Source organism: Aspergillus puulaauensis, chromosome 2, assembly GCF_016861865.1.
Source record: "Aspergillus puulaauensis MK2 DNA, chromosome 2, nearly complete sequence".
NCBI lineage: Eukaryota > Fungi > Ascomycota > Eurotiomycetes > Eurotiales > Aspergillaceae > Aspergillus > Aspergillus puulaauensis.
The window spans coordinates 2,578,338-2,603,939 of NC_054858.1; the positions used below are offsets into that span (position 1 = coordinate 2,578,338).

The window sequence follows — 25,602 nt, forward strand, 5'->3', positions numbered from 1 at the left end:
TGATATCATAACATAAACAGAAGCTAAAATTTAATCCCCTTGTCTGATATTATTCAGCTATATTCACTTTGTATAGTAGCGGACTGGAATTCATATACTTGTAATCAGAGAATACCCAAAAACTCCGCTGTTCCCATAATACATGCATAGTCACAAAAAACGCACTTATTCTAGGTATGGACGCCGCCACCTTGAAACCGATAATGTGGACGACTGGTTATGGAAATAGATGTGGGATTAAACGAAAGCCTCTCTCCACCACGGATGGTAACCCTAGGTTAATCCTGAGAAATTCGCACCCGAGTTCATAACATCTGGACAAGCGCAGTTGCAGGCTTGAGAAGAGGGGGAACCACGTAGAGCTTTGGCGACCAAGCCAGCGCCGAATCCGGCAGCGGACGTGCCCTTCCCTGCGGAAAGGAGGCCAAATCGGAGGAAGACCTCGGAGATGGTGACAACAATGGAAATGAAGATTAGGACAATGATGATCCACGTTTGGTCTGTTTGGAAATACCGTGATGGTTTGGTTAGTTATTGTGCTTTTTTTTTAAAAAAAAATTCAATTATTGTGTTGGGGAGAACGCACGGGATGTCTTGTTATCAGCGATAGAGTCAGAGAGTATCTCAGCCAGATCTAAGAAGACGCGGCATCGCTCATTGAGGACTTGGATTCGCGGTTTGATTTCGAGGTATTCGCGAACGGCGATGTAGAGTGGGTAAAGGGTTGGTTCGCTTTCCCAGAAGAAGTTTGGGACGTCGAGGACATTTGAAGCTGCAGTTTAGACAAGCGGTTGGTTAGTGATGCTTTTTTCAACCTAGTGAAGCGAAAGGCCAGGGGGAGATTTAACGTACAAAGATTAACCTCGACTCGGCTCTTGAATAGTTTTCCTAAGATGCGGAATACTTCCTCTCGCTTCATGCCTAGTGTTCCATTAATGGCAAGACGACGCGGCACGTCCTTGGCCTCAGCCATCTGGCGGGCCATTACTTCTTCGAAGAAACAGAGCTTCGTGCTTTGCGCTATACCATGACTTATGGCTAGCTTGATCATGTGGTCGCCGCTTCGCAAAGTGATCATATCGTTATAAACGCGCGGGCGGGAGATCTCTGTCGAGTACTCAAAATGGAACTCCTCGGTCTCAAAGTCCTCTTCTAGGAGAGGCAACGTTGCAAGGGTTATGGGCGAGCCAGTCGCAGACGACGTTGCAAATGCCAGGTCGGCAAGAATATCCTTTTCTTGCTTCGCAGACAAGTTCCAGAATACAACTACCCCATAGCTGAATACGAACATCTCCGCGACATTGTATGGAAGGCTCGTGGGTCCGGCGCTACTAGAGGATAAATGGTCGTCGCTCGTAGTGTCGTGATGGACATCTGCGACCTCATGGTGCCCATTTTGCGCATGCTCCTCGTGGTCATCAGCATGGGTGCGACTGTCGAAAACAGCGTGCTCTGTGGACTCCATATACTCGTCATGGTAATCTCGCAACTCATTGCGCTCTATCTCCTCATCCAACAATGACTTGCCACCAGGCTTCTTCACGACTGGACTGCTCCGCACTCTGTATCCGTCATTTCCCTGGAGCAAAGGCAGATGATAGGCAGTATACAGACAATCATCATACAATTTCGTCCTGCCGCCGTGTCTATCCCTGACGAACGAAGAAATAGAACTCATCTTATAAGCCTGCGCAGTGCAGTAAGCCGTAACACGGGCCAATTTCTCCGCGCGACGGGCCTTGGGCAATCTCTCCGCATAACTCTTCGCCCTCTCTGGTCCAGTCACCCGGCGGCGCAGCCTATCCTCCTCCGCCAGGAGCGGAGCCAGGTCATTATCGACGCCAAAATCGCCATGCAGTCTTTTCTTCTGCGCTAGCAGCGTGTGCCTCACGGAGTCGGGATCGAGACTCTTCTCCCTCGCAACCCGCTGTACCAACTCTTCGTCGACCGTCTCATCGCCAATTTCGTGATCTTCTTCCTCCTCCTCCTCCTCCTCCTCCTCTTCCTCCTCAAGCTGTGGTTCTACTCCTTCCTCGGGGAGCAGCACGAGTTTCTCGCTAACTTTAGTCGAGCGAGGGGGAAGTTGTGGTTGCGCTGCTAATCGTCCAATTGCGGCTGCCGTGCTCGATGCATTGGTTCTACTACCGGTACTCCGACCGCCATGTCCCGCGCTTGATCCAATTAATCCGCCTGCTGCTGATGCGAGTCGGGATCGCGGTCGTATTCGCGCTGAATCGGGCGGGTTCCGTTGTTGCATTGATGGTATATCGGAGGCATATTGGAGGACATTGTCGACGGTGATGAAGCGGGTAGTTGGAGAGCGACGGCGACGGGGCTGTGCGGACGGTTGTTGATCTCGGGAGTCAGTCACCTGTAATTATATTGATAAGCACAGTCACCTCGAAAGAAGGAAGTCTTCAAATAAAGGTATTACCAGGACATGAGGGCTCCTCTGGTTTGAGTTACGACCTCTTGAGGATGACATGGTCGCGGAATGACAGTTTAGTGATGGATATCAAGACGAGTCCAGGTCTCAATAGAATCGAGCAGAACCCCAAATTCCGAAATTAATTGCGCCCCGCGCTCGTGTTTCGAAGCTCAGCGTCTTCTAGAATGATGACCCATAGAGCGTTTTGGCTCAATTCAATGGTGACATAGCAGCAATTCATCCAACGAAGAATCAGGAAAGTATGCCTTCATTGTCTCCCCCACCGCTTTCCCCAAAAAAAAGCTGTTCCAGCGGTGCAGGGCGGTAAATGACGGCAAAAGTCAATGACGTGGGCGGACTCTTTCTGCCTTTAATACAGTGGGAGTGCATGATACAGAGCCGGTACGCCTATTCCAGCCCGGAGAAAGAGTTACACAGGATTTACCGGTACTGAAACAGGTCGGTGCCGGGCCAGCCACGTGTGAGTGGGGCAAATGTCTGGATCAGGTTTAGCGGTACGGTCCTGTCTACAATGACCTTTGCTGACCTGGCAGGGCAAGTCGTAAGTCTGGTCGATCTGGGGTAATTTTACTCGGCTCGAGGCGATCGGACGTTCGGTATCGGCAGATGTCAAAGTATGTTTATAAATTGCTGCGTTCTGCACAGGGACATCCTACTCTTTATGCCTATCGTAATTTAGAAAGAAAAGAAAAGAAAAAATTTCGGGGATTTCTCGACTTGAATCGGACTTGAGCAGTCACTTCTCGCTGGTAGGGAAGATACTTATCTTCAGAAATGGATGACCCCAAAATCCAAAATCCAGCCACCGGCGGGGGTAAGTCGGAATCGATTGGATTGTGAGATTAAGGAATAGGTTACGCTGGGAACGACGGAAGAATAAGGAAAAACTCAGTGGGTATCTATTTTTAAGGTTCCTATTTGATTCAGGCTCAGTCCCCATTTGGTTCTATGTATCAAAATCCATGCCCATGTCCTGTTATATGTATCGACGACAGGTCCTTAGCAGTCTCATGCAATGATGGGAAGCTCAAAAGTATAGCTGGTGTTCCGTTAAAAAACGCCTTAAACGAATTTCCGAGTCAATGCCTCACGCTGAGAATGCGACGCAGGAAAAAAAAAAAAAAAAGACGGGGCAAGTAAAACGCAATGCTGATAAAATAGCTGTAGAATTGTGCTGTAATAACCAATTCTGATAAGTATATTTTTTTCAAAAAAAGCAATAATGCATGAGACTCTTGCTCAGCCGAAACCATCAGAGCCCGCTTCGAAGCCGTCGATCTTCATCCCAGATTTCTTCCTTCATCAACTGGAGTCTGGTATGCTGCTTCTGTAGCTTCTCCAGTTCTGCGCGTGGAGGGTCTGAATGGGCTGCCATGGCATCATGTAACGAGCGATACTTGGCATAAAACCGCTTGAACTTCTGGGACTTCTCCCGTAACTGCTGCATAAGCAATTCACGACTAAGAGGTGGCGACGCACTGCCCGTGCTGCCACTCGAAGTGCTCACTCCCCGACGTCGCTTGTGATCGATATCGCCATGCAGGCGGCCAGCATTGTGAATCGATGGCCGCTCTATCTCTGCCTTGCGTTTCAACGAATTTGTGGTCTCAACTGCTTTCGTCGCTCCATTCGGCTTCGCGGGTTGTTTCGCGGCAGATCGTTCTGTATTGATACGCGGTCTTGACAATTGAGTTATCAACGGAGATGAGGATGATGAGCTAGATGAATTGTTTTGACTGGACGATCGGCTACGATTTGGGGGATCGGTGGCTTTAGGGACGGGTGACCGGGCGGGGGCTGGTGCTTTTTGTGGAGGCTTTTGCAGAGACTTCTGGTTAGGAGGCAAGGACGATGGTGGGCGCTTGGTCGCAGGATTCTTGCTGCTGGAAGAAGGGTCGGCTTTGGATGGTCGCGCATCGACCTGGTCAGTTTTCGGTGTGGCCACATGTGAGGGCTCTCTTGGAGTTTTAGATTCAGCGGGCTTGGGGGTCGGTTTGGGTTTAGGTAACGTCTGCTGTGTTTGCGACTTCTCAGATGAAGATGGGTCATCTGGCAAATCAGTATCGTCTTCGTCCGAATCATGTACATATTCCGCGGACTTGAATTTGGTCTCCAATTTCGCTGGCGTCTTCTTGTCCGACTTTTTAGTCACACGACCGGTCAGGGTACTATTAGCGGCAGTCTTGCCCTTCGCGGCCGGGCGTTTGGCAGCAGGATCCTTATCATTCCGCTTCTTTTGTGTGTTCATACCGGACTTCGGTGCGGTATTGGAAGAATTAAAACCACTTCCAGTAGATTTGTCAGTTTCCTGACTAGTTGTATCCCCTTCCTTGCCGGCTTCGTCCGATATTTGTATCCGGGGTGTTACAGCTTTCTTGATTGGGCCTGTTCGCAAGTCCAGCCGCGATAGACACTTGCCTTTCCCGCGCTCTTCCTTAGGGAGTAAACTTTGCCACAGCTTATCGGAGCGTGAGAGTCTCATTCGATCGAATGCTGAGATAGCATTCTCGATTGCTTCATGTCTGTCTTCCTGAGACGGGTACGGGAATTTCCACACGTCCAGTTCTCTGTATACTTTATCTCGAAGATCGAACTTCTCGGGGTTGATTCGGTTCTCGATTCCGTATTTTTGAGCCAAGGCGACACAATCTTCGATCGACGCACGGGTTTGCCGGGCTATGAATTTGGTAGAAACGGCTCGGATGGCTAAGAGGTGAATGAAAGGGACCTTGAGGGCTTCAAGGCGGAGGCGGTCCTTGTTCTGAGAGAGCGGTGCTGAGGTTGGAGTGAGAGGGGCCATAGAGATCGGTGACCGGGCAACGCCTAAAGCAGGGCTTGAAGATACTGAGCGATTGGGGTTGGATTTGTTCTTCAACAATCGATCCTTCTCCAGCTCCACCTTGCTTGAAGGCATGCGGGCAAGGAGTGCAGCCTGCCTCCCGGTGCTGGAACGGCTGTCACCTGCTCGCAGGGCCCTTACTTCCGAGATATCGGTGATTATGTGTGTTTTCTTGGATTCCTTCCCTCTTTCAAAGGCGCTCAAGCTCTGCTCAAGATTTGCCAAAGCCTGGTCGGTGGCCGCAGTTGCCTCCTGGGCCTTCTGGACCTCCAAACTGTGGCTTAAAACACCTGTGAAGTATAATCCGTCGTCGGTGGAGTTGTTCGAGTAGATCTCAGATCGCTGGGACTCGGAGGAGGAGTGGAAGTGTTGTGATTTGTTGGTACCGTAGTATAGGGTCTGGTGCTTTCCGAGGCGGAGCCGAGCTGGCTGGTCGGCACGGAGGCTCTCAATCAACTCGTCAAGAGTATTTTGGGCGAGGTTCAGACGCATTATTTGAGTGGATTTAGTTGTAGTATCGTCCCCGGGGTTGTCTCTATGCAGAGACAGCCCCGTCTCCGGAACTTCTAGGAAGGGCATCATGTCGGAGAGCAAGGTAGCTCCCGTCATGAAGCGAGAATGAGTTATGTAGACGATGGGGAGGACCGGCCGAATAACGGGAATTGGGAGGAGGCGAGTCTAGTTTCGAGGGCCGGGACAAGGACGGGTAGCAGCGTGAGGACTGCAGGTCATCGGCCGAGTGTAGGGGAGGTAAAGTTGAGACAATAATACGCCATGAATCAAGCAACGGACGGCTTGGAAGGCTAAGGAAGGTTTGCGTATGGAAGTGCAAACGAAGGATGGGACGAAGTAAAACCCATGGCAAAAAGGTTCTGGGGCCAGGGTCGAGGAGGGGAAGAGGGTGAGAGAGGAAAGGAAAAAGAGTCGGAAGGGAGAGAGCAAGATGAGATGAGATGATGCCGAAGAAAGCAGGCTTGGGACGAAGCGTAAGGCGGAGCGTGAGGGCGACCACTGACCCGACAAGGCGAGTGGGGAGTGGCCGTATTCTGGTTTCTGGTCCGTATTGTCGTTCCGGGGCCCTTTTCCACGCCCACGCATGCACTCGAAAGGGCTATAATAACCGTAATAAATAAATAATAATAATAATAATAATAAAAGACAGTAATTATCTGGGCTCGCTCTGAGTATCGATACTCCGGCGAGGATTACCAATAAATACTTAATAATAACAATGAAAGTAGCTACCCTCCTGGTTCCTTAATTAATTATTAATTAATCCCCCTCTGTTCTTTACCACTTTGGCAAAGCTGCAGGCTCCGAAGACTGCCCGCATCTTGCATTCATCTGCCCTCCCCTCCTTGGCTCAGCTCAAACGCCTTTGAAGCGGAAATGTTTGCCCATTGGATACCAGGTTTGCTGGGGTTAACTGTCTGCAATCTGCACCATCCATGATCGCCGTAATCAACAGGATTCTTCGGGAAAACAACCAGAAGGGCGAGGCGAACAATAATAGGAAGGAGGGATGATAGTACAGCCACTAGTATGAGGAGCGGCGCGTTTAATGGAGTCGGTCGTGACTTCTGGAGTCCTGATGGTTGCACTAATTGAGGAGGGCAGCCGTGAAGACTTGACCCAGAGCCCAGAATAATTAATTACGCAGTTCCGCATGTCAGTCATGATTGACCCGCAGCACAATGCGGCCTTTTGTGACTCTTGAAACCGATGGCACAACAAAACCGCCACCATTAATTTAAGAAATAACAATGAGATAATCAAGTAAAGACTCAAATATCTCTTTCTGATCTCCTGAATCCCTTGGATCTTGATCTCTTGGGCCAGAATGGCTTTCAATGCATCGAGATCGGAGCGTGATCTGTCAGTCACCCGGTTCCTTGGCCAGGGCCCATCCAGCCCCTGTAATGATTGTAACGAGTATAACAAATGTAACAGCTGGAACAACCCCCAAAGGGCCCAAACTGTACCACCCATTGGCCCCACTCTACCCGGGAGCCGTGAACCACCAGGTTCATTGATCCATGTATGAGAGTTGTCATTGACTCATTGTTCTAATTATTCTATCGGGATATTGATAATAAGGTGTGCTAATTTGAATGTAACAAACAGAACCATCCCATCCTACATTTCACTTTTGATACTGGCAATGTGGGCCTGGGAAAGAGTGAGGGGAAACGAGTCCAGAAATCGGAGAACCCTGCCTGAAGAACTGGGCAACCAACCATCCTTCTGTAAGACCATGACGGGTTCCGGCTCCGAAGTGACGTCCCGACGGCTCTGCCAACGAGGAGTTTGGAATGCCGTTTGGACGATTCTTTGAATGGTCTATGCTGATACAAAATTTACCAGCAAGCATGCACGCGATCTGGTTTCCCGGCGTATTTCTGTATCGCGGAGGCCAGCCGTTTCTGGCATGTTGTGGCTCTGCTGAAGTGGATGAGCGTGGTATTTTGATAAAAAGGCCGTGGCCGTTTAAGAAGGTCTCAGCCTCTGCTGTCGATCTCGGCACCCGACGCACTCTAGGCCAATTGACCACGGACGGTTAAGAAGCTATGACATGCTCAGCCACGACTAGGCACGGCAGGTGCAGTGGCTATGGCTTTTATCTAAGTATAGAGCACGATGAAGCTGAGCTTGACTCTGTTAGGACCCCGAGACTCGAGGGAATCGAAGACAGAGAGCTGACTACAGACTTGTGCCTGAGGTTGTGATGGTCAAGGTCACGTCGTGCGACTGCTCTTTCCTATCTGGGTGGGGTTCATCCTGAGCTCTCCCACATCCAGGTCGTGGAAGAAAGGGACCCGGAATCCGCAGGTGTCAGGCATCTGCACCAACTACTCGACGGACAAAACCAAACGGAAAGAGACCCAACGGCGGAAAAATGAAAAGGAGCCCAGTGCGCGATGTTCGGCCGACCTTGTGGAAGCTCATGCTATCCTCCGCGTCGCGGCATCATTTGAAATCAACCGTTTCCACCACGAATGCGCGCCGTGCTCCAGACTCCAATTTACAAAGGCCCCGACGCTTTCAACCGGACCAAGATCATGGACAAAATCGACTGGTGACAGACATCGACAATTTTGGAATCTGATGTCGATGTTTAATACCGAAATACCAACAATCGTCGCGGATCGTCCATCGATGGTAGATCACCCGCATAGCCAACCGCAGATTTACCTTCTCTGTCTGTGAGATGTATCGAGCCGATACTCATCGACTTCTCGTGCAGCCATAACGTGATATCGAATCAATTCCGGGAGTTAAATGGCAAAGCGCTCAGCATGCCAGTGTATCACCGTGGAAATAATAACCCGGAGTTGCTATGTCGGGTTAAATAAGTACAAGAAAGGGCATCGATCTAACAATTTAGCAGCATAAGCAAACCCACCCTGGCACCCTGTCTTTTGCCACCACCAGCACTCCAAGACTCTGACAAGTTCTAGTTACTTATTCAATCTACGGATAGCCATCCGCGCCGGGAAAACAGGATGACGATGATCTTCAGGACCGTGATACGGGAGAGTCCAAGCCCAAGATCTCCAGTAGACTCCTCAAACCTAGCCATCACCCAAAACAGCCCTATCCCAGGCGAAATATGGTGATCGCTCCACCGGAAAATCGATGAGGATCGATTGGACGGGAGCGCCTCCTCACTTTTGGCCGACAAGTGGCAGCGACTGAGGTGCAAATAGTTAATAAGAATGAATCAGTCATGTTACAAGTATTACAGAGTACGGCTCGCGCGCTAAAGTCGGGCGACACGGGTGTGCCCGGCCCTCCCAACGGAAGCTGTAGGGCCAGTGGAGGCCAGTGGAGGGCCCCAAAATATCACGAGAGAAGCGTCTGAGTTTCGGTCCAAAAAGCAAAAAAAAAAAAAAAAAATGAGGAGGCAAGGCCCCAGACTCAGAGCCGAACAAGGAAAGCAAAAAAGGAAAGAAAGTTCGCACAGGAAATAATTGGCTCCCAGTTGACCGGGTGAGGAGATCGGGGTTGGGCCAGCCTGCGACCCATTACGGTTCAGTAATGAAGGGATAGCAGTGATTTCCAAGATTTGCTGAAGAGACAACTTCATTCGAAGATCTTGACCTAGTTTCCTTTACGCTCTTGATACACATCACATAACTACTAACTAACTATGATACTGGGCTCCATTGGTAATGCTGTTTCCTTTTTCGAGCCCCCGCGTCAAACGAGGAAGGGCAGAGGGCCGTTCCGACAGGAACCGGGGAAGCCCAGAGAAGAAAAAGAGCAGTGGAGCAACCTGAGGAATGCGCGTAATGCGCCTCATGCGTCGAGCTTGTGCAGAAAGCAAGGTCGTGATCGGTGATTGTGAATTGCTGAGGACCCTGCCAAATCCATGCGGCCTGGCACCTTGGTGGTAAGTCGACTTAAGGTACCCAGTAGCGGACTCGTTTCGACCTGGAGGATAGAAGTGGAAATGCGAACCGACTACAACACCGTTTTGCTGAGACAATCAATCGAGCTGGCTTTTGCCCACGCATTTCGTCTTTGCGCCCGGGATGGCTGGCTGTGTTCGCCCGGGGTCAAAAGAAGATTCACGTGCGATGAAGCAACGAGATGAGCGCTCCTCCCAAGTGTTCCTACCCTCCATCGCTGTCATATTGAACTCGTGCTTTTTTTTTGGTCTTGCAGAGCATCCTCGGGTCTTCAATCATCTCTGCCATTTCAAATATGAACAATATGCGTACGATGACACCAACCGACAAACATGTACTGCGCATGCCTTACCTTGGAGCATCCGTCTAGACCCTACTCTGACACCCTGTACAACTGCGCTTCCTTTGCCCAACACGAGTAAATTACTGGCTATTCTTAGTCGTGAATCTATTTCTTGTGGACGAACTGGCTACCTCTTATTAACCTGACTCTTCAGGTTTCTCGCTTCCTCTTCAGCCCCAAGTCCCCATGGTCCCAATCCGCAGCCAGGGGAGGTCAGCCCAGCAACGGACAGCTGAAAATCTCCCCAGCAGATCCAGCGCATCATTGACGGCCTTACCAGCGGACCGGAGTATTCCTCATGATTGGTAATGTAACGCGAGGAAACGAGCAGACAACGTGCCAACGCATCTCTCGTATTACTTGGGCTGTGGACGAAATGAAGGTTTTACTGAGTACTTATTTCGCCGGTTTCACATTCATAATACCAGTACGTACTGCTGGAAGATCGTAAAGACTAGAAACAATAACGCGCATGATAATATTGTTACTTACAGAAGTCGATCAACGTTACAGAAGCCGGAGCACATGTACGTAGAATAATTCCCTGCAATCCAGTCAGTCTATTTACCTCGTAGGGTTTATGCTGTGAAACTGCTCTCAAATGGACGATTCGGCGCCGTGTTCTGAAACGTGCCAGTAGATCGCCCGTGTACTTAGTTACCCCTGGCTCACTCTGCAAGTCAAATTACTCAAATAGCGAACACCCTGAATTTCAGGATAACTGGGCAAGATCCAATGCCGTCTCGTACGCTCACCATCCAACAATCCACAAGAAACCACGATCTGCACCCACGCCTCTTCTCGTTTCCCTCGCCCATGCGCCGCAGCCCGCAGCCCCCAAGCTCAACGTTCAAGGCTGGGATCAATTCCTGCGCCTCACGTTGATCGTCCTGTCCTACCGACCTTTTTCCTGTCCGGTGCAGCGACCAGTCCAGGCCCAGGCAGGTAACAAGTAACAACTGAACGTTCACCGCGACAGTTGAAAAGCCACCTGATGATCTCGTGGCTCGTATGTTCTCCTTGCCGAAGTACTTCCGTCCTACCATACCATACGAATAGTACTACCTGGTACCTAACTACAGGCGACAGTACTACTTAGTACTTAGCCACCGAGAGTCGGTCAACCACGGCCACGTACCCAACCACGTAAAAGGATCCATATTATCCATCACCGCTACCTCGCTCTCCCCAGGGGCTGGAATAATGCGATGGGTCCAAGAATAGTACGTATTATTTTTAGGCGCAGTGCAGTGTACACTGCACACTAAGCTAGGTAAGTAATGTGTAGTTTCCTGCCCTATCAGTAAGTACACCGGCACGGTGCACCCCAGCCGCCTGGCCGGGTCATAGTAGCTGCCTAAACTGGATGGACGGCCCAGTATTACTTAGTACTAGCTGGAGGTATGGATCCCATCGTACTTATGAATTATTCATGGGTGTAAGCCTGTAAGGCACTGTAAGTGCTGAGTTGCGATAATATCCTTTCCTTTTCGTTCTCTTTCTTAATGCAGCATCGTCGCTTATGGAGGAATATTATGTTTTCGTATCGGGGGATTGGAAATCGAACTAGCCGATAAGCAGACCATCAGGGTTCGGTGTAAGCCTGTAAGGTAATGGATATAGGTACTACCTCTTTACTTAGCTGTTTGTTGCGGTTTGTTCGTTATTATTGAGAGTACCCTCGCGGGATCAGTCATAGCTATCCTTATAGCTTTTGGTTATAAGAAACCTCGAGTCACAACTAATACTGGATATTGATATCAGGCAACAGACGACCAATGGATAAATTATTCAGTTAAATTAGAGTTGTCATCCAAATTGAATGTTTTAAAACGTGTCCATAATATGCTAATAGAACAAAAACGGATATCAGTACAAAAAAAAGTCTCCCGCCTCCCCAAGACATATTTAATTCTTAGCCAATCTAGCCCTCTCTATCTCCCTTTTGCTTCAATCTAACCGGTCACCTTGAAGATGGACTCGGCCAGGCGCTTGACGTTGCCAGTGGTGATACCGGCCACTGAGATACGACCGTCCTTGGTGGCGTAGACGGAGTGCTGCTCTGATATTAGTAACTAGTACAACTACCCGTGGGGATGTGGCTTTATGCATACCTCCTTAGCAAGGGCGTCCATCTGCTCGGGCTTGAGGCCGGTGAAGGCGAACATGCCAATCTGGGGTAAAAATCAGTATTTATAGGCGCCTCCAAGTCAGATCAGGGATGTCGTACCTGGCTGGTGATGTGTGACCAGTCGTGCTTGCTGCCAAGATCCTCGAGGTTCTTCTTGAGGAGAGCACGCATCTCGATGATACGGTCAGCCATGCCCTTGACCTCACCGAGCCATTGCTGGTTGAGAGAGGGGTCGTTCATGATAGTCGAGGCAACACGGGCGCCATGCACGGGAGGGTTGGAGTAGAGGGGACGGATAAGGATCTTGAGCTGGGAGTCTACGCGCTTCTTCTCTTCGGCAGACTCGCAAACGAGAGAGAAAGCACCGACACGCTCACCGTAGAGACCCTACGGCTTACATTAGCATGCAATCACAGAAAACAAAAAAACACTCGAGTCTTACCATGTTCTTAGCGAAACTCTGGCACAGAGCAATGTTGTGGCCTTGCTCAACGAAGTATCGGGGAGCAAAAGCATCGCGGTCGGCGCTACCACTGGCGAAACCCTGGTAGGCCATGTCGAAGAAAGCAAAGTGGCCCTTCTCCTTCACGACGTCGGAAATCTTACGCCATTGGTCCTGAGTAGGGTCGACACCGGTGGGGTTGTGGGCACAAGCATGGAGCAGGACGATGCTGTTGCTGGGGGCAGCCTTGAGGTCGGCAACCAAGCCCTCGAAGTCAAGGCCAATGGTGTCCTTGTTGTAGTAACGGTACTTCTCAACTTCCAGGCCCGAGTCCTTGAAGACGGCGTTGTGGTTGGCCCAGCTGGGAGTGGGGAGATAGATCTTCTTCGCGCCAGGGTAGAAGCGATCGAGGAAAGCACCACCAATTCTCAGAGCACCAGTACCGGAGATGGACTGGGTGATAACGAGACGGTCATCCTTCAGGACGGGAGAGTCGGCGCCGTAGGCCAGCTGAGCGGCAGCCTTGGTGAAGGAAGGGATACCAGTGATTCCAGCATATTCCTTATCGAAACGCGATGCAACAACCTTGTCCTCGGCGGCACGAACGGAGGGCAGAACGAAGGGCTTGCCCTGGTCGTCACCTGTTGTAAGCAAAAGTATGGTTAGCGATGTACATATAGCAAACACAATCATCAATTCAATGGAAGTCGATGAAAAAGCTCGAGCAGAGATCGAGCGGATCCTTTCGGGGGTTCCTTACGGTAAGCACCAACACCGAGGTTGATTTTCTCGTTGAAAGAATCGGCCTTGAAGGCTTCGGTGATACCAAGAATGGCATCCTAAAAAAAAAAACCGCGCTGTCAGGCACTGCATCGTTTCGACGGCGCTAATTGAAGTTCAAGCTTACAGGAGGGCCCTGGGGAACGTTGGACCAAGCAGAGGCGTATCTGGCGCCAGCGATCACAGTGCGCATGCTAGCATCGCGGGTGGCAGCCTTGCGGCCAGCGATTCTGAGGGTAGAGAGCATGTTGGCTATCAATTGAAATAAAGAATGGAAAACCGGGGTAGACAGGACACAGAGCTATCAAAAAGGAAAAGAGCAAAGAAACCAGGGGAGTGAGAAGAGGACGATCGGTCAGCAAGGGAGCGATAAATAGCTGGCTGGCCTAGTGTCGGAGATGTGCTGCGTAGTGTTTTGTGTGAGTATTTTCTTTGACTCATGTGAACCTGCTGCTTGGGCAATGGGCCGATCGCGGGTAAAACGCCGACTGCGCGCATCCGATCTATGCTCGACGGGACTCCAATCCCGGCCGATTCTGGGTTATTTGGGCTATTTACACCCTTGAAATTTGTCTATGTTGGGTTCCTACATCGTATCCTGTCATCTCCGCATCTCCACGCGAGCATCTCCAAACTGAGTGAAATGGCAGCACAGCGCGGGAGGAGCAGGAAGAGACTCGAGTCGGTTGCGCCAGAGTGCAGGCCTCCCGGTGAACTCTTTTTGGCACCTCCCCCTCACAGGATTTGGGGTAAAAAGAGCCCTGACTGATTGACAGCGCAAATTGCCCCAGAGGTTAGAACATCCTCTTCGGCTGCTTCCCGACTTTACAAGCAGCTGACCTCCGGATTCTGTCCCGTCTCTACTCTGTACTGCATACCACTCTATTCGAAAATATTCTGCCTCTGGTGCCGGCAAAATTGAAGGCCTGCGCTAGTTGGGTTCCATGGCTTGATTTCAAACTCGGGCCCGTTGCCTAGGAAGATCCAAACCCGAGAGCTTTTGATCGGTTAAATTTCCCCCACACGCCAAGTCTCACCGCGAAAATCAGGAGAAGCCTAGGCAGCTCGACTAGCTGAGCCCCCGAGCCGTGCACGGGGATGAGAGAAGTGACTTGAGGTCGGACGGTACAGACCCGAGCCATGCGAATCGCGTGCGGTTCCGGAATCGCCCGCAGGGTTAAACCCCGTGGATTATCGTAGCTAAGGACCTCAAGATCATGGGGAATGGTTCAGTCTGGGTCAATAATAGACTATGCTCTCCGGTGTAATTCGAATAAATATTGATATCAACTGTACAATGTATGCTCATGGAGCTTTCGGGTATGAGTATATGCGTATGTAGTAAAACCAACTATCTAGCCCAATCGAACGCCAGCCTGTCGGTTCTTCCGTGCAGTCGCGCCCACGGCGTTGTTCATTCCAGTGTGTTGACTGCTGTCAAGTGTGCTCATGGCCTCGCTCTTCTTCTCTTCTTCAATCTTCTTCAATCGCTTCTCGGTCTTCATCTTGCCGCTGCCCTTGCCGTGGAACTGGTGGCTCAAATGCTTGAACGCCTCTTTCTGGTTCATCGAGCGACCAAATTCGTCAATATACTTAAGCTGAACATCGGGTTTGTACTCTTTGTTGAAAACTTCAGCCATGTGCCGAGCTTCTTGCTGGTCTCGCTGCTTGTTCTCCCACCGCGCGTGTTCTTCTCGTTCGCGCGCAGACATGCGATCAAGCTTTCCTGATGCTCGATCGCGCTCACGTTGCTGGCGCGCACGTCTTTCCGCGTCCGTCTCCATGCGGCTCTTCTCTGAGATGAAACGATTGCGATCGCGGAGAAGCGAGTTCGACTCTGCGGCGTCTGTTTCCTTCACTAGACCACGCTTCTTGAGCATCCCAAGCGTAGCACCCAGGCCTTGTGACAGCGTGGTTTCCTCTTCCAATCCAGTGCCCGTGATCGGTGCTTCGGCCTGTGATTGTTCACGGTTGAGACGCTCTTGGAGATCCTCCCCATCCTCGATATCATTATAGCTTCTTTCCATGTCCACATCGCCGCCTTCAATTACAGGCTGCTCGTCCTCCGGTTCCTCGGTTCGAGGGCGAGGACTCTCCGGCGTGGTTGTTCGGCGCTCACGAGGTTCTGGCAGAACTGGTTTCTGTAGATTGGAAACAAACTCCGAGGTCTCATCGATGACTAGGCCCGGCTCTTCTTCGTCTGGGGTTTCAACATCCATCGGAGTCTGAGACTCTTCCTCTCTGAGCTGCCGTGCGATGTCCTCGGGTCGCGCTTTTTGTCGCTTCTTAAGTGCGGCTCGTCTCTGGCGGGTCAAAGAAGCTTGCAAATCATCGTCATCCACAAATGAAACGTTCTCATCTAGATTCTTGCGAGGCGCAGGCGCCGGTGCGCCGTTAACAGTGTCAACATCCATCGACGACGCACCATTCAGAGTCTCCGAAGATTCTGCCGTTGGGAAGATATCATCATCGTCAAGGGCGGATCTCTTCTTGGTGGTTTTGGCCTTCTTCTTCTTGGGCTTTTTGACTTTGATTTCGCTCACATCCATGTAATCCGAAGTAGGAGTCTCAGCTTCGAAGTCGAGGCTGATAATGTTCCGTTTCAGTTTATTAGAAACCTCTTGTCGCCGCGCCTCTTGTTCCTCCACAGTAGATCCCTTGGCGTCCAGTGTGAACCGCTTCTTCTTCTTGCCATCGATTTCCTCGTCGTATTGAGCCAATATCCCAGAATTTTCCTCGGTCGGATCGTATACGGGTTTCCGCTTTTTCATCTCCAGTCTCTCCGCGGCCTTCTCTTTGTCCCGTAAATCAACATTCTCCAGCTCATCCCCCTCCTCTTCGTTTTCATCAATAGTCGTGTCTTTGAGCGTAAGGACATGATCCTCCCCTCCGCCAAATTCCCCAATCTCGTGTCCGACCTTGATACCAGCAAGATCAGAAGCCGTATACTCCTCCACGCGCTGTCGCTCTTCCAACTCCTCCGCCAGCTTGCGCGCCCGTTCCCTCTCGATCTTCTTCTGCTTCTTTTTCGTTTGCAGTAACCACGTTTTAGTGTCCATTCCCGCATCCGCACTCTCTCCTAGTGTCGATCCTTCAAGTTTCGCATTCCGCTGTGCTATCTCGCGCGCTTTCTTAATAGCCGCGTTCCTCTCCTCTCGCTTCTTCTTTGCCTCAGCCTCATCTTGCAGCTTTTGCCAGTTACCCGAAGCCGCAGCCTCGCGGGTCTCTATCGTGCTCGCTGGTTCCTCGTCGGAAGAGTCGTCGTTGGATTCCTTGAAGGACGGACCCTCGTCGGCACCGGGAACGGGCAAAGGCTTCAGGCCCAAAGCCGCGCGGATTTTGTTGTTCTGCTCGATGGAAATAGCGTCCGCCATTTTTTCAACCAAGAAACTTGGGATAGACAAGACCAGCTGGAACTGGGGAGTCGGTGGAAGCAATGCGCTGAAAGAATTAATCCGATGTCTTTGTGATAAGGTAACTAGCCACTTTCCGCTCGGAGGCTCAGGCGCCTAGGCCTCGTTACATAAGCAGTAGCTCTCGGTAAGGTTTAGCGCCAATTAATTCTTTAGCGCCGACTTAGCGCGAGCCATAAATTGGCCGCTGCGGAAATTTTCCCTCTCTTTTTTTTCTTCTTCTCTCTTCATGAACCGAACAAACACGGATCTGTGTTCAGCGATCCTGATCGTGATTGAGCTTGTCTCTTTTGCGTTTTGGTTGATTGCTGGACAGTTCGACGACCCAAGGAGGCACCATTTTTCACGCTTGGTGTCATTATTTTCCGGTCGACAGATCTCAGATTAAATGTTGGCATTGGGGTGTTCACTCCAGTCTTGAGCTCCCTCTGGTGAGCTCGGCTGGAGATCCCGGTGTCGACGGCGTCATATTCCTGTTCCCTTCACCGATCTGGCCGTTGGCCGATGAGGTTAGGGAGAAACCATGGCTTGCCAACATCTCCTTTTCTACTCTTACGATAGCAGCTTTATATAGTTTGTAGAGCCTTTGATGGGCTGTATGTTTTTTGAGTGTCCATGCTCTTCCAAGCATGGCATGTTGAAGAAGCTTTGAAAGGGTATATTCTACATATCGTGGGTGTCCCAACTCCAAACACCTAGCCAGAAGGGTAAAGACCTTCAAAACCACATACCGGGTTGTATGTATGTCAATTATAGCAGCTTCAGATGTCCCGTCACATTATCAACCACGCTCTTCGGTCCCAAAACTCCAAGCACTGTCCTGCTACCGCTAGCGATCTGGGTGCGTCCAGCATCTTGTATGACGCGAGCGCACAACCCAAGGCTTATGGCTTGCGCCTGCAGCAACTCCATTTCCTCCTCCGATTTGGTCTGTAGCGCAATCTTCGCTTGACCTTGTCGCTCCCAGCGACGCAGGATCGTAGAGCTGGACGGGTTTGCGACGAGATATTTGTAACAAGCGAGAGTTGCGTGGGAACACTGGGCTGCGATTTTGCCTGTATCGGACGGGTGTTAGCTGTTGTTTCTCATGCCTTTGAGAGCGTCCATTCAATGCTTGAAAATCCATTGCTCTAGAACAAGTTCGAGTGAGAAAGGAAATGCCCGTACCTTTCGTCATCCCCAAATCCGTCCTCACCACGAGCACCAATTTGACCTCCTCATTATTGTTCTCGAAATTCGCCAGCTCGCTTCCATCTCCCTCCTCTTCTTCACTTTCTTCCTCCTCCTCAGTCTCATCTTCTTCGTCCGACGATCCCCGGTGCACCTTCACATTGTAGCTATTCGGCCAACCCTCTTTCTCCTTTGACGAGAACAGGCCCAGCGACGCCCCTTGTCCGAGGAAATATCCGCTTACTCCGGCAATAATGGCCGTGGCGATGACATAAGTCGTTGTTGATGGGGGAATGCGGTCGAGTTCTGCCATGTTGGTGGTGGGAGTATGTGGTAAGTGTTGAAAAGAGGAAGTTTGATAAAGCTTGTGCGGAGCAGATATGTATTTTAGAGCGGAACGAGCTTCCACCCGCTGTTCGCTCCGCATCGGAACAAACCCAACCATGACAGACAACTATAAAAATTTCATGTTGTTTCCCCAGGACATGAAATATACAGACAAACAACGGGCTAATATTTTATACCTCGGAATAATAGACATCCCTCTTAACGCAGTTCTTAGACGCTTGAGGGTTGCATCTAATCGCACTACGTGATTTGCAACTACTTTCCAATTGGCCGCTCGAATAGGGGACCTCCCGTAGGTAAGGTACCTAGGTAATTACTCTGTAAGAAAAAAGTAGTAAGAAGCGCGTGCTTGGTGCTTGGTGCGTCCTGCGGCTGGATCTTGAATTTATTTGAGCAATCACGTTTACCTATCAATCGGGAAGAAAAATGAGAACTGTAGACAGACATGTTTTTATGCTATTCACTTCATGTAAACCAACGCTCCGCTATTTTATTTTACTAAGACAGTCTCATAAATTGAAAGATCCAAAACAATACCGTGAAGCCGAGGATGTAAAGTTAACCAAAACCCCTGGCGTGGTTCGATTATCAGACCAGCAGAAGGTACGGGTGGTGTAATATATGTACATCCCGTCATCATAGTATTGGAAAATAGCACACACAACTTTGCGACAAGCAGACTAACCAGTACGACCGGCAGGAGCTGCTCCGGTATTCCCAAGGCGACGGCCCCTAATTTTCATGTCAGCGTACAGTAACATACGAGCATATGGAAAACTCACATTATTGTCCGGCTGCCCATGCTGATAACAATCATGAAAAGCCAGCTAGGGATTATTCCAAAGCCGTAAATGACGTAGCCCAGAGGCACAAGAAGGCCATATTCAGCGAGCCAGCCATCTGTCGGGTGGAATGCGCCCTCATAGGCGGGTCTGTTCTCGTAGTTCTTTTCGGAATGAATCTTGTAGATTGTCTCCGGGGTGACCGTGGTCGAGTTCACGTAGACGATGTGCAGAGGAGTAGATGGGCGCTCCTCGACGGCTTGAGCTTGTGGAACCTTGAAGTACCAGACGGATGGAGCACCAGCGGACCAGGCGGAACAGAGAAGCTGGTTTGATTCGCAGTCGAGGTAACCAAGACTGGGAGAAGTCGGGTCAACAGCAAAGAGGGGAACGGATTCCTATCAGTAAGTGATTAGTCCATGTTTTATTGCAGTGGTCGTTTGTGTGTTTTTCGTGTAGAGTAACTAGGCGCACTCACGTTGAACGACTTTTCAGCCTTGCCACAGCGGCCAAAGCAAGTCTTGTTTCCACCGGTAACAAATACTAGCCAGTCTTGAGAGGTCGATGTCGGTTCGAGGAGCGATTGCCAGTTGGTTGCGTTGAAAGGGGTAACAGCCTTTTCTTGGATGATCTTCTTAGGGATGTCGGCGACCTTCTCAGCGACGGGAATGACTGGGGTGGCGGTGGGAAGATAAGACTTGGCTTTGTCGAACCAGCCCTGGACACGGTCCGCGAGAGGGACCTGCTCTTCGGCCACAGCGAGCGCTGGGAGGAGGGCGAGAAGGGGGATGAAGCGCATAATGCTGGTAATGGGAGAGACACGTGTTAGTAGGCAGAAGCTATCAAGCTGGAAGGGTATTTTGATGAAAATACAAACCTGGGCTGATTATATAGGCGACAGGCGCACTTTGGGAGATGGGTTGATTAAAAGGCCAAAGTACAGACAGCAGGCAGCTTGGGGACAAAAGGGAGCTGGAGTTGATCAAACGAAAGAGCCACGATGAACGGACTACGCGCGACAACTGGCCTAAACTATAAACGGCAACGCGCGACTCGCACTTGCAGGTCCAGAGCGGGGAACCCGAGATTCTCGAAACCCTCGAAGTAGTGGATGGACACTTTTCAAGACATCGAAGTCGTTGGAGTTCTCGACGACAAAAACGGACAATAGCAAAATACTCTTCAGTATGGCTTTCTCGACATTAACATTGCGTATTTACCTGAAACTGCCCCTTCATTCCAATTCGATTGCAGAGTCGATTATGCCCTCCTGTTTATTTGCGCTCCTATTGGAGCTGGATTTCCCTTTATCGATAAACAGCTCTCGCTCGATGTCAGAGTGGAGGAAACTTGACGAATTGAACTTATCTAACCATTGTGCCGGAAACAATGCCCCTCTAGGCTCCAAGGCTGATCATGGATTGTTCTCGCGAGCCTCTTGTGGCTTTTCCATGAATGAAAGTCAACCAAATTCACAGCTTACATGGATCAATACTGAACCGCCCACAAGGCTCGATCCTCTTTCCAGGGCTTCTACCTCGGAATGAAGCTGAGTATGGAAGTCAGGATGGGAACCTAGATATCCCATTACAATGCGTATGGCAGGTGTTCCTAGGCCCTAGTGGTTCCTTCCTGGACCTTGTGGCTCCTTCCTCAACCGCCGTTGAGTAACCACACAGGATGCCGATTGCATAGCAACTGGACGTGGCCCTTCCGGATAGCCTCTGACATGACGCGATATTTAATGTTGGGACATCATCTTATCTTGCTGCAGCAAAATTGCACTTCTATTCTTTGTCGGGTTATTGCTCGACATATCACTTCCTTGCATCTATTATGCAGCGTCAACGGGCTCATCATGGCCCCCTTTGGGATTTAAAGGCGCTGATACCTATTTTCGCGTGGCTGTCGAATTGTGCTCTTGGAGCAGTTGTGAGAACGGGAGCGAGATTCGACTTCGGTTCGTAGTTAGAACCTCCACGATGGGATGACACTCAATTCTAATCCACTCACTCTCAAGGTACCAGCCTTGCGAACATTTCCATCGCTAACCATAATGCTTCCACGGCACCGGCGAACACATCGAACCGGTTCTCAACTGGTGATTTTCCCGTCTGTACCGACCTAAAAGGATCCTTTGTCCCGTTTTGTCTCCCTGAAGATGGTGCGGATGTCCTAGTCGATTCAACCTACTATGTGACATGGAATGCCGATTTTTACCCCTTAAATGCAACTATCACAATCGAACTGAGATATTCCGACTTGCTAGAGGGGTCATCTGCATTCACTTCTGAAAAGACTGATAACAGCTATGGTTATATCCCTCTCCATATGAGCAAAGAGTGGCTTCAGGGGAAACAAAGTAATACATTGACGCTTTACATTATTGAGCTTGATTCCACCTTGGACCGCAGGGCGAGTGCCCGACAAGGCCCAACCATTACGCTTCGCCCTAGACCCGTGGAGCACTATAAACCATCCCCGCCACCACGATTCAATAAGCTAGCCCTGTGCATCGGCCTCCCTCTGAGTCTAGTTGTCGTGATCATCGTCGTGGCCACCCTAGTCTTTTCAATGCGGAAATCCAGAGACACAATCATGAGTAGCGCCTTCTGGGTGTCTCGCAAGAGGGGGTACGGCATTGGAAAGTCTAGACCCCAGCGTTTGAAGAGCGACATGAAAGAGAGCAGTGGCTCTGATGACTCTGCGGGTTCGAAGAGGTACCCAAATGATATTGAGACGGGGCTGCTTGAAGGCACGGGCTTGGAGAGGTACAATCATGATCTCGAACGCGGTGGCAGCTATCCGTTCAGACGGGATGTGTCGAGATTGAAAAGTTGGGTTGGATGAGTGACCACATAACCATGTATCCTAGCTGCCCTTGCCTCGAGAGGTCAGCAATTTGGAAAGGAAGGAGTTGACTGTGCCATCTCGACGCAGTATTTGGTTCCCCCCCCGAAACAGGGCCGGGGAGGTTGATTGTATATTCTTTGAGACAATGAGTCATTGAGGCGATCACTAGCTATCAGGCGCATTATTTCGTGCCAAGTTTAGCATGCATGTTTTACAACCCGTTTTGCTTCAAAATATTGGTTGATTATTGAGCGACGGTCTGTACTCCAGTTACTCGTGCGTTATTGGACGCCCTTTGGTTATACTACTACTGTATATACCTAAGTATTCGAGGGGTCCCGGGGCGAACCCAATGAAGGATCTACAGGTGGGAGTGATAACGGTGAGTCGTCTGGAGTAGGCACACTCATAGGCCAACCAGCTTGGGGAGAAAACCCATTACTAACTACAGCATACCTTGTTAATAAGTAGACTCCGAGCAAATTGTTAGCAATGGCCCACACTCCACCTGCGATTATCTATTGCAACGCAATTAATCATAAAAATCTCGATTTTATGGACTGGGAATTTGGCATTTAAGTGTTGATTATCAATCGCGGGCTTTCTAGACACTCATAATTGACGTAATTTTTGGTCGGCCTGGGTTGTTACTACATAGTATTAATTAAGCTGGTAAATTGATTACAGGATTCCCTGGGTATGCGACCGCCTGCCGATATCGGTCCACTATACTCCGTAGACGAAGCCAAAGGACCGCTTTGGATTCAGGTTAAAATAATCATAGAGAGTTATCTGTTAATATTACTTTTAAGCAGAAATAATTTGACATTTAATGGTAAGTACTATGAAAACTGCGTCCGTGAAGAGAGGCACACCCTTGGGCAGGCCAGTGAATCCTCACAATAGTATACTTATAGCGATGATGTATCCACCCGTAACGATATTACAACAACTATACAGTCGACCTTTGCCATCAAAGGGTCGGTCAATTCAGGACGGGATAAAATGGGGGGAAGCCACCTAGGATAATGGACTACTATATAAGGCAGTAATCAACGTGACAACGCACTTATTGGCTGCGTGATGACAATTTGGATGGGCATATGAAAGAGACGAACCACGAACCTTGAGGCGGGATCCCCACAGAGGAAAAATTCCAAGGGTGAAGGGAGCGCTCGGCGGGCGAAATTTTTCTTCGTCGCCGCTGGCGGAGGAGTCATCATCGCCTGTGCCTTCATTGGAGATCGCCCGCCCTCGACATCCCCACCCACTTTTCTTCCCTCCCAAGCCTATGACTCTTTTTCTTGACTTCTCCCTCACTGCAGAGCATATATAAACACCTGAACTTCCCCTTGACTTGAGTGTCAGTATTCTCTCCCCATCCAATTTCTCGCCCACACATGCACTCGAGACTTCGACCCTAACTACTCCACCCTATAGTCCGACTTCATACTTCCTCGCATTAGATCTGCAAACGTACCCCCGCTATCACTCACACACAATGTGCCCCGGTGCAGACAACGAGCCCAATGGGCAAACAAATGGCACTAACGGTCAGTAAAAATGTTATGGCTATGGCTTAAATTGTATATAGAGCCCTAGAGCTGACTTCTGGCAAGGTGACCACTCCGGCTTCACTGCTATTCAGACCCGCCAAAACCCTCACCCCTCCACCTCCCGCAACCCTTACGGTCACAACGTCGGCGTTACCGATTTCCTAAGCAATGTTTCCCGTTTCAAGATCATCGAGAGTACTCTACGTGAGGGTGAACAATTTGCCAATGCCTTCTTCGATACCCAGAAGAAGATTGAGATTGCCAAGGCCTTGGATGATTTCGGTGTTGACTACGTGAGTCATTCTCGAAAAGTGCTCGACCGCAACACCATTTACTGACAATTACTTGTTGTAGATCGAACTTACTAGCCCATGTGCTTCTGAGCAGTCAAGGCTTGACTGTGAGGCCATCTGCAAACTTGGCCTGAAGTCCAAGGTATGTTCTTGTTTCTTGAGACGGTCGACATGTACGGTGTCTAATAAGTCAACTAGATTCTTACTCACATCCGATGCCACATGGATGACGCTAGAGTCGCTGTTGAGACTGGTGTTGACGGAGTGTAAGAACCTTCTACATTTCGCTTTGTTCCTCGGATTTAATGCTAATTAATTGTATAGTGATGTTGTCATTGGAACTTCCTCGTATCTCCGTGAGCACTCCCACGGCAAGGACATGACCTACATCAAGAACACCGCCATTGAAGTCATTGAATTCGTCAAGTCCAAGGGCATCGAGATTCGATTTTCCAGCGAGGACTCCTTCCGTTCCGACCTCGTTGACCTCCTCTCCATCTACTCCGCCGTCGACCAGGTTGGCGTAAACCGTGTTGGCATTGCTGACACCGTTGGCTGCGCTTCTCCTCGCCAAGTTTACGAGCTCATCCGTGTGCTCCGAGGTGTTGTGAGCTGCGACATTGAAACTCACTTCCACAACGACACTGGTTGTGCGATTGCCAACGCGTACTGTGCTCTGGAGGCTGGTGCTACTCACATTGATACCTCCGTTCTTGGTATCGGTGAGCGTAACGGTATCACCCCTCTCGGTGGTCTTATGGCCCGCATGATGGTTGCCGACCCCCAGTATGTCAAGAGCAAGTACAAGCTTGAGAAGCTCAAGGACATCGAGGATCTGGTCGCTGAGGCCGTTGAGGTCAACATCCCTTTCAACAACTACATCACCGGTTTCTGTGCCTTTACCCACAAGGCCGGTATCCACGCCAAGGCCATCTTGAACAACCCTAGCACCTACGAGATCATCAACCCTGCTGATTTCGGCATGTCAAGATACGTTCACTTTGCCTCTCGTTTGACTGGCTGGAACGCTATCAAGTCGCGTGCTCAACAGCTCAACGTCCACATGACTGATGACCAATACAAGGAGTGCACAGCTAAGATCAAGGCCCTTGCCGATATCCGACCTATTGCTATTGATGATGCGGACAGCATCATCCGTGCCTACTACCGCAACCTTAGCTCCGGCGAAAACAAGCCCCTTATGGATCTGACCGCTGATGAGCATGCCCAATTCCTTGCCAAGGAGAAGGAGTTGACCGAAAGTGGTGCTGCCCATTAAACGGACGATTCGTTTCCTATTGCCGAAACGAGCCTATGCATATTTTACTTTGCGCTGTGAACTCTTTCACTTGGAATAGAGTGGCCATGTTTTCTTTTTTTATTTCCTAGAGCTTTGATTGTATTCCCCCAGCGACTCCTTACGAGTGAGACGTGGATTTTCCTTCTGTTCTGTGTCATGATTTGGGTGTTATTTGTGTGGTCTGGGATATTTCAGGTTATATTTGGGGTTCTAAAAAGTGTTATTTGTCCCTGAACCAAAAGCAAAGGGAAAGAGTGGTTGGTGTTCTGCGAATGTTGGTTCTTAAGTGAACCCTGTATATAGCAGGCCTCGGTGTTGAAGCTTTACAATTGAGAAGAAAGGTACAGAGACAAATATAATCATCTCGGGGCTCAGGCGTTGGAAAGCTATTAGTAGTAGCAAGTAGAGATAGTACCTACTACCTAGTATAACCGGTATGCAATTCAGTGGATTTGTGTCCGAGCGCGACAGATGCATAAGACGTCACGGGC

At 49.9% G+C, this 25,602-nt stretch overlaps 8 protein-coding genes across 8 annotated transcripts; 2 read left to right on the forward strand and 6 right to left on the reverse strand.

The window, feature by feature from the left end:
• Positions 1–273: 273 nt before the first annotated feature.
• APUU_21057A (RMD1 family protein) lies at positions 274–2,485 on the reverse strand (the record flags this gene model as incomplete). The annotated part of the gene is made up of 4 exons (XM_041699767.1): positions 274–500; positions 587–772; positions 853–2,371; positions 2,435–2,485. The coding sequence occupies 4 exons, from the start codon at positions 2,483–2,485 to the stop codon at positions 274–276; spliced, it is 1,983 nt and encodes a 660-aa protein (XP_041552819.1).
• Positions 2,486–3,701: 1,216 nt separating this feature from the next.
• Positions 3,702–5,897, reverse strand: APUU_21058A (uncharacterized protein; the record flags this gene model as incomplete). Its single annotated transcript, XM_041699768.1, has 1 exon — positions 3,702–5,897. One exon carries the CDS (start codon positions 5,895–5,897, stop codon positions 3,702–3,704), a length of 2,196 nt encoding a protein of 731 aa, XP_041552820.1.
• A 6,101-nt stretch (positions 5,898–11,998) lies between these two features.
• GOT2 (putative aspartate aminotransferase) lies at positions 11,999–13,643 on the reverse strand (the record flags this gene model as incomplete). Its single annotated transcript, XM_041699769.1, has 6 exons — positions 11,999–12,100; positions 12,158–12,217; positions 12,274–12,561; positions 12,617–13,257; positions 13,377–13,455; positions 13,524–13,643. The coding sequence occupies 6 exons, from the start codon at positions 13,641–13,643 to the stop codon at positions 11,999–12,001; spliced, it is 1,290 nt and encodes a 429-aa protein (XP_041552821.1).
• A 1,108-nt stretch (positions 13,644–14,751) lies between these two features.
• On the reverse strand, positions 14,752–16,770 carry APUU_21060A (U4/U6-U5 snRNP complex subunit SNU66; the record flags this gene model as incomplete). The annotated part of the gene is made up of 1 exon (XM_041699770.1): positions 14,752–16,770. The coding sequence occupies one exon, from the start codon at positions 16,768–16,770 to the stop codon at positions 14,752–14,754; it is 2,019 nt and encodes a 672-aa protein (XP_041552822.1).
• Positions 16,771–17,559: 789 nt separating this feature from the next.
• On the reverse strand, positions 17,560–18,406 carry APUU_21061A (aminoacyl-tRNA hydrolase PTH2; the record flags this gene model as incomplete). The annotated part of the gene is made up of 2 exons (XM_041699771.1): positions 17,560–17,864; positions 17,977–18,406. 2 exons carry the CDS (start codon positions 18,404–18,406, stop codon positions 17,560–17,562), a joined length of 735 nt encoding a protein of 244 aa, XP_041552823.1.
• Positions 18,407–19,007: 601 nt separating this feature from the next.
• On the reverse strand, positions 19,008–19,908 carry APUU_21062A (uncharacterized protein; the record flags this gene model as incomplete). Its single annotated transcript, XM_041699772.1, has 3 exons — positions 19,008–19,059; positions 19,110–19,507; positions 19,588–19,908. 3 exons carry the CDS (start codon positions 19,906–19,908, stop codon positions 19,008–19,010), a joined length of 771 nt encoding a protein of 256 aa, XP_041552824.1.
• A 1,037-nt stretch (positions 19,909–20,945) lies between these two features.
• On the forward strand, positions 20,946–21,959 carry APUU_21063S (DUF4448 domain-containing protein; the record flags this gene model as incomplete). The annotated part of the gene is made up of 2 exons (XM_041699773.1): positions 20,946–21,069; positions 21,130–21,959. 2 exons carry the CDS (start codon positions 20,946–20,948, stop codon positions 21,957–21,959), a joined length of 954 nt encoding a protein of 317 aa, XP_041552825.1.
• Positions 21,960–23,463: 1,504 nt separating this feature from the next.
• hcsA (homocitrate synthase) lies at positions 23,464–25,090 on the forward strand (the record flags this gene model as incomplete). The annotated part of the gene is made up of 5 exons (XM_041699775.1): positions 23,464–23,515; positions 23,582–23,811; positions 23,873–23,953; positions 24,010–24,077; positions 24,136–25,090. 5 exons carry the CDS (start codon positions 23,464–23,466, stop codon positions 25,088–25,090), a joined length of 1,386 nt encoding a protein of 461 aa, XP_041552826.1.
• Positions 25,091–25,602: the final 512 nt, after the last annotated feature.